The 7,690-nt window shown below is 65.2% G+C and overlaps 1 protein-coding gene across 1 annotated transcript in view; it reads right to left on the bottom strand.

The window, feature by feature from the left end:
- Window positions 1–7,648, bottom strand: part of Pgf (placental growth factor) — a gene marked incomplete at its 5' end in the record, with an annotated part of 10,860 nt that extends 3,212 nt beyond the window's left edge. Inside the window, 6 exon segments of the mRNA XM_005409381.2 lie at window positions 38–100; window positions 197–226; window positions 1,923–1,999; window positions 2,200–2,396; window positions 6,287–6,329; window positions 7,506–7,648. Coding sequence (XP_005409438.1) covers window positions 38–100; window positions 197–226; window positions 1,923–1,999; window positions 2,200–2,396; window positions 6,287–6,329; window positions 7,506–7,580 — 485 coding nt within the window.
- Window positions 7,649–7,690: the final 42 nt, after the last annotated feature.

The following is a 7,690-nucleotide window of genomic DNA, read 5'->3' as shown; positions in this document are numbered from 1 at the left end:
CCGCCGCCCCCTGCCCGCCGGCCGGCCGCGCACTCACTGCTGGCAGACGGCGGGCGCCTGGTGCTCGCGCTTCCTCTTGCCCCTGATCGTGAGTCTCCGCCTGCAACAAGCCGAAGCGTCAGGCGCGGCCGGGCTCGCATGCTAGGGCCGAGGCTGGCGGGCCTGAGCGCCGCCCGAGCCCGGACGGGCCACTCACCTTTCCGCCTTCGTCCTCTTCTGCGGAGGCCTAGGGACACAGAGGGCACAGGGAGTCAGGGGGCGCCGCGCGGGCTCCCGGCCGCCCTCCACCCCGCCCGCGTCCCGGCGCCGAGCCTGCAGTCGACGCTCCGGCCACAGGGGGGCGGCGTGGAGCGACAAGGGGCCGCCCTAGGCCCTGAACCCCGGCCTCCTGGCCTCGGGTCTGGGGCCTCTCGAGTGCTCGCTGTTGGTGCACTTTCTCCGTGCGCTGCTTGCCCTCCCTGGCAGGCTGCGCTGTGGGAGTTCCCTCCAGGACAGTAGGATGGGCAAGGCCAGGACGGGTGAGAGTTGCCGCTGGCTCAGGCTGCCCGCCAGGGTACAACCCCACCCTCCCTGGCAACAGAGAGGAATGGCAGGGGCGGTAAAGGGAGGTGAGCACAAGCCACATGGTCACCAGGCATGTCCCGGTTCTGTCCCCTGGGGCTGTGGCTGTTGGCCCAGAAGGGAGAAGAAAAGTGTCCCTGTTGCCTGGCACACTGGCGGGGGACAGGCCTTGGTCTTCCCTGGGAAGAGAGGCTGGCGACAGCAGCTGTGGGGCCAGCGAGGAGGCTGCCTGGGCTGGCCCGGCCCTCGGAGCGCGTCACACGCCTCCCTACTGGGCAGGTCAAGGGCACTCCTGGAAGCCCTCTCTGCTCGTCTCCTGAGCCCCACAGGGGGCCGTGAGGGCAGGTGCCGTGAAGGTGAAGGTCACCACCCGCCCTGTGCCCAGGAGGGGTCACCGGAGGACTGCTACCTGATTCCACGCAGGCTAGGAGGCAGCAGGTCGAGGCACAGCCCCCAGAGCCTGGGCTCTGGCTCAGAGGGGGCAGCCGGAGCCCTGGGCAGCAGGCAGTGCCAAGCCTCGGAGTGCTGGGGCTACGCAAGTGTGTGGTGATGGCCAGGCAGCGGCATCGCCAGGGCAGACTCAGGAGTCTGGATCCAAACCTCCTCACTCTCACTGGCTGGGGCAAAGCACCGCCTGGGCGTCCTCCCCTGCACGAGGGGCGGGGAGCCGGGGGCAGGGGCCTTGCCTGTCCTGCTCACCACTGTAGCCCAAGTGTCTGGGCCCGTGCCTAGCCTACAGTAGGCACCTACTGAACAAGTGCAAATAAACGAGAAAATGCTTTAGAAGGGCTCAGGAGCTGGGGCTGGGGCTCCGGCCTTCGGGGCTGGTGCGAGAAGAGCCCCTCAGCACCTTGCCTTCTCTCCAGGAGGCTGGGCCCGTGCCCGGGGCCCCGGCAGCGGGGCTGATCCTGCCAGAGCTGCTGGGTTAGGGAAGCGCAGGGTGGCAGGGGCTGCAACTTTAAAGAACCCACAGCGCCTGCTTCTCTTTTGTCTGTTCCCTACCGGAGCCCGGCCTCTTTCTGCCCCTCCGCCCAGCTCTCCCCTCCTGTGGGCATGCAGCCCGGCCCAGAGCCAGGCCCAGGCTTGCCGGATCTCTGCCTCGAGGGCCTCTTCTGGGCCTGGGCAGCTGTCTCCCATCTCGGAGGACAGTGGCGCTGTACACTGGTCTCCTTCAAGCCTGGAAAGGACCCAGGCTCCCTCTGCCCCAGGGCATCTTGGCAGCTGTACTGGGACCAGCTCCCCAAGCCAAGCAAAATGCAAGCAGGGAAGCAAATGGGCAGCCTCCAGCTCTGCCCCGCGGTCCAGCACTGATGAGGCTCCGAGATGCCCAGGGCCTGCCCCAGTGCCCATCCAGGACCCACCTGCACTCGCAGAGGTTGTGCTGTGAGAATGTCATCTGCACAAAGAAGGATTGGCGCCCTGGGGCGATCTTCAGGACCTGTGGGGGAGAAAGGGGTGACACGGGGTAAGGACTCGGGTGAGCAGGCTCCAGGCCGAGAAGCCGCTCCAGGCTCCGGAAGGAGAGGCCTGGGCTGAGAGTCCTGGACCCTGGCTGCCCTTTCCCGCTCTGAGTCCCTTCCGGTGGGAGCGCCCGTGCCAAGAGCAGGGCGAGGGGAGGAGCGGGTGGGGGAGCCCTACCTGCATGGTGACGTTCGTGGTCTCCACAGGCACACAGTGCAGCCGCTCATCGCTGCAGCAGCCGGTGCAGCGCTTCAGAGAGACGCAGGACGGGCTGAACAAGGACTGCACCTCGCCGGGGTACTCGGTCACGATGTCCACCAGCTTCTCCCGCGCTTGGCAGTAGCTGCGGCCCCATACCTCCGGGAAGGGCACCACTATGGGGAGGCAAGAAGACCTCAGAGACCCGGTTCAGCCCACACGCTGCTCCCCCCACGCCCAGCCTGTCTGCGCCCCTCTGCACAGCACCCCTCTGGGACGCCTGCTGGACCTCAGCTCTTCTACCCGGGGGTCAACCTCCAGGTCTGGAGAGTGCAGCCCTGTTCTCTACTCGGATACCTGCGTCTGCCCAAGGACCTGGCCCTGGCAGCTGCCCAGGCCCCGGGACCCTTCTCTGGCCTGATCTGGGGTTTCCCTGTCTCGGGAAACTTGCTGAAAATCGCTCCAGCGCCCTGCAGGAGGCTTGGCCTTCCCCTTTGCTCCCCGCCCCCAACTCTCGACTGTCCCTCCCGCATATCCCCACTTGGTGCCCACCCGCTGCCTTCAACCATGACCGTGGCCAGCCGCACCGCACGGTCCAGCCCTCCTCTCCGGAGGCCCGCAGGCTGTGCCTGGAGCCGGGGTGGTCACACTCACCTCTAGGCAGCATTGTTCCCTCTTTCCCTCCACCCCAGCCAAGCCCAGCCCCTGCTTCCTGAGGCACCTCCCTCTTCCCTGCAGCCTCCTCCAACAACTCCACCACTCAGGTGTCCCGTCGGGGTGCTGGTGCCCCCGGGGTCCACCTCCTCCCAGCATCACGGGTGGCTCTTATCTCCTGTGTAGCCATACTGAGGCTCTGGGAAGACAGGAACAAGACCCCAGTAAACACAGGCTGAGCGACTCCTGTCTGGCTGGGTGACACTTCAGCAGGGTTATCAGGGACGGCCTTGTAATGACAGGATCTTTCGGGCTGATCTGGAATCTCTCAGAAGATGCTACTCCCTCAGGGAAAGAAGGTCTGAGAGTGGGGCCCGAGGAGAGGTTCTCAGGGAGTGGCCCGAGGCGGACATCTGGTCTGGTCCTGGCGCTGCACTGGCTGTGTGGCCTTGGGAAGGTCACCTAACCTTTCTGGGTATATCAGTTTCCTCAGCTGGGGAAGAAGGAAGCTGGGGATAGATGGTTGCTAAGGCCTCTTCCGCTCCAAAGACTCGGATTCAGTGCACGAAACCCAGCCCGGGCCGGCCTGGAGACATCGCAGAGAAGCACCCCGGGCCCACATCCCACGGTCATCCTCCGCTACTGGGGGAGGACCGTGACCGGGGCGCCTGGGACGCAGCAGCCCTGGCACAGCACAGCCCTTCCGAGGAGGCAGATGGGGCCAGAGTCCATTCCACTGAGCCTCTGAGAACTGGAGTCTCAGCGTAATCTCAGAAAAATAAACTCCAGTCGTAGCAGAGGCCCTTGGGAGAGGCTGCAAGCTGGTGGAAAATACCCAGGAGGTGGTATGTCCATGTGGAGCTGGCGGGGCCGCCACTCAGGCAATAAACCGTGCTTATCTGTGTCTGCTTGCACCATCCCGGCCTGCTCCGCTTGTGGGGACTGGGCCTGGTCCAGGGCTGGAGAGGGGTCCAGAGGCCCCCTGACTCGGCTACCCTGTAGCCCGGGGCAAGGCTGTCTTTGCAATACAGGGTCAGAGAGCACCTTCCTATCGCCACTCTATGAGCTGTGTTTAGTCTAAAACCTTTGTGAGCACCACACCACTCTGAATGTTTAATCTCTGCTTCGGAAACATAAATAAGGACAGTGAATAGCCGGCGGACAAAGCACCACAGAAGGCGCAGCGCCTCGCAGGGACCAGCCTCCCGGGAGGGGAACGCCAGAAAGGAGCACCGCGGCCGCTCGAAGTCCCACAGACTCCCACCCAGCTGCGCTGCTGAGGCCGCGGCCAGGCGGAGTGGAGCGCCTGGGCCTTGGGACAGAAAGGACTTCCTTCCTCCGTCCCTGCACCCAGCACGTAAACTCTGCTTCCACAGGACCCAAGCTCAGGGCCCCCAAACCCTGACATGGGCCACACTCCAGCCCGGGTGGCCACGCAGTCCCAGAAGACGCTGGCCAGGGCCTGGTTTACCTGGCAGCCAGAGGAAAGAGGGTCTTTTCTCCTTGGAGGCCCCTGTCGGGCAGGAGGGAGAAACAAAGGAGGGTGGGGAGGGGCGCAGTGAGGGAGGCAGGGGCAGCGCTCAGCGGCGGGCAGAAGCCCCTCAGGAAAGAGCTCAGCTCGGCCGCTCGGGGTGCTTCCAGGGGCTCAGCGCCGCTGCAGCTCGGGGCGGGGGTGGTGGGAGGACGCCGAGGCTGCGGCTGGGTGTCCCCCGGGGCCCTGCTGGGCTCATAGCTCTCTTCCCGGCCTCATCTGTCCCAGCCGCCTTGCTACCCAGAACAGAGGAGACCGACAAGGGAGCCGCTGAGCCCTGAGAGTGCGGGAAGCCGCTGGGCTGGGGTGGGGCGGCAGGGCGGGCAGAGCCACTGGCCACCAGCCCTGGCCCAGCAGGTGTCCTCCTCACTGAGATGGCCCACGGCCAGCCCGCCAACACCTCTCTCTCACTCACTCACTCACGCCCGCTCAGCCTCGGGGCAGTTGGGAGCCTGCTGCCGAGCTGCCCATATACACTGGGGCCTGCCTGAGGCTTCAGGTGACCCAGGTCTTCTCTGAGCCAGGCAAGGTGAGGAATTCGAATTCCTCCCTCCTTCACAGCCTTGCGGTCAGCTGGAATGACCCCAAACGACCAAGGCTGCTACGGGAACAGCAACAGTGAAAAGCTTTTTCTGGGCCCGCCAGAACTCTTGCTCTGGTGTTAGCAGAAATTGGACTGCATTTTCAGATTCCAAAGCCCAGGGTGCTTCCCTGGAGCGCAGCTCTCCCCACTGACTATGGTGACAGGTAAGCCAACTTAATGAATTTACACCTCCAAGCCCCCTCATCCAAAATCCTGGGACATCGATACATCTGGGTCTCCTCAGTGTCAGACAATTGCATCATCATAGCAAAAGAAAGAGCCTTTGGAATCGGGTAGTCTAATGTTCCCATTCTATAGATGAAGAAACTGAGGCTCAATTATCTTTGGTCGCTATTGATGAACTGCTACAAGCATAAAGAAGGACCTGACCTGGAGGTGGATGACAGGCCACTCCCCAGAACCCGAGAACATAACACTGTACCAGTTCCAGAGGATAGCAAGGTGGGAGTCAGCGAGGTCAAGGGCAGCTACCTTCCCCACCTCTTTAGTGGCCACGGGGTCTGAGCCTCAAGCATCGGGGAACTTCCAGGCCCAGGCGGACAGGTAGGCGGCCCAGCCCGGCGCTCCCCGTGTGCGCATGCGCGCCCCGCAGCCCCTCTCCCGCGGGCCGTGGGAAGCCCGGGTGGTAGTAGTACTGCGTGGCCGCTCTGCACGTATCAGGGAGGCGGGGGGCGGAGCCAGGCGGGGGGCCTGCCTGCTGCACGTATGTCTCTTTGGCAAGTGTCTCCTTGCCCTTTGAAGATTCCCTCTTGATACAACCCAGGGCGGGGAGTGGAGGGGCCGGGCAGGGTGCGACTCATTTTCTGTCTGTTTGTAATCAATGGGGAGGTCTGGTCAGATCCCCGCAGCTCCCACAGGGCCGGGCAGCTGGGAGGCCCCTCACTCGCCCTGGTTCTCTAGACTGCTTGCCTGACACATCCAGCGCCCAGACCCTCGATCTGGGCCTGGCGCCCCCGCCCCCGCTGTCCTCAAGACCCGGTGCGCACCCTTCCAGCACGCGCAGAGGGCTCGGGCCAGCTGGACAGGCCCGGGCGACACCGCTGTGCGCTCTGTGCGGAGCAGCCCTGGTCCACGACTACCGCCCCTCGCTAGCCGCTGGGTCGCAGCAGGTGGATCCCGGCCCTGCCAACTTCGCCAGGCGGATGTCTAGATGGAGGCTCTCCCCAGACCATCAGCCTGCACCTACCCTGCATGCTGACCCCTGCCCATCCTCTGCTGGGACTTGGGAGGAAAGAAGAGAGGTGGCGCGCGTGGTGCCCCCGGCCCGGACGGCTTACCTTCCACTTCTGACGAGGCGTTCCCAGTAGGCAGGGCCAAGTGCTGGAGACAGAAAGGTGCAGAGATGGGGGAAGGGTCACCTTCCGGCTCTGTGCTCTGGGGTCAGGTGTAACGGCAAGAGGGCAGCGGCCTCTCCGAGCTCCTCACCCGCCCTGCACACCCCGCCCTGTCTCAGAGCTACCTCCTTCCCGGAGCAAGCAAAGCCCAGGCACATCCTGGGCAGGTCGCCCCTCTCTCGGGCCTGAGTCTCCTCTGTTAGAAAAGCACTGGCGGCTGGAGGCTTTGGGCAGCTTCCTGCATCCCCAAGATCGTGCACTCCTGTGGGGTCTCCCTCTTGCCCAGCCCCCAGGCCGGCCTGCTGGCCCGGTACAGCCCGCCTTGGCAGGGTGCCAGAGCCCTGAGGGAGGTGATCAGCTGGTGGGAGCCGAGGAGGGAGCAGGCGGCGCCATGAGCCAGTGCCGGTAATGTTACACCTCCGGCCGGCCCTGCAGCAAGCAGGCTGGCGGCTGGGCTGCTTGGCCCTGTAGGACCGACCAGCCCACCCACTCTGGGCTGGGGCTGGGGATCCCGCGGCAGCAGGGAAGTGCAGTGGGAAGGGAGCTCACTGGCTTTGTCAGGATTTCCCTGCCCAAGCTGGCCCCCAGCCAGACTCGCCCGGCTCCTGGGAAAAGGGCCCTGCTCACTTCCCCAGGCCCTGCACTCAGGACCTCCAGCCACCCACCCAAGCGGGGGAGCAGGACCCTGTCTTACCCCAGCCCACCCAAGAGCCCCAGCGCAGCCCAGAGCCCCAGTGGGGGCAGGGCCTGCCCTACCCACCAGCAGCCTCTTGGGCTGGCTTCCTCTCCACCGGCCAGGTCAGAGGTCCTGGGGGCGCCCGGCTGGTCACGGGGCCTCGACCCTGACCACAAGGCCAGGGAGCCGCCTGGGATTAGCCGACAGATGCTTTCAGCAGAGCCGCTACGGCCCCAGGGGCCAGCCGGGAAACCTTCCGCTCCCTCTGTGGCTCCCCCGCCCCCCAGCTCGGCAGCCCCCTGCGGCTGGGCACGGCCCCTCCTGAGGTCTTCTTCCAGAGGCCGCGGGCCGGCCTGGGCCCTGCGCGGTGCGGGGACATCCTGGGAAGTGCTACTCCTTGGCACGGCTCTGTGACTTCAAGTCCTCTGCCTAAGTGTTCGGGTGAGCAGCTCAAGGGTGCCAGGCCGGAGCGGGAGAAGTTCTTACCTGCTGGGGCACAGTGGGCAGTGCCAGCCCAGCCAGGAGCTGCAGGAAGCAAGTGAGCAGCCGCAAGGCGAGCATCTTCTCAGAAGTCCTGAACCAGCGGGCTGCGAGGGGAGACCACCATGCTCGTCCTCCTGGGGGAGCCCCTGGCACGGGAGGAGAGCGGCGTGAGGCGCGGGCGCGGCGGG

The sequence above is a fragment of the Chinchilla lanigera genome, unplaced genomic scaffold, assembly GCF_000276665.1.
Source record: "Chinchilla lanigera isolate Chin_1 unplaced genomic scaffold, ChiLan1.0 scaffold00122, whole genome shotgun sequence".
NCBI lineage: Eukaryota > Metazoa > Chordata > Mammalia > Rodentia > Chinchillidae > Chinchilla > Chinchilla lanigera.
This window is presented reverse-complemented; position numbering and strand designations above follow the sequence as displayed.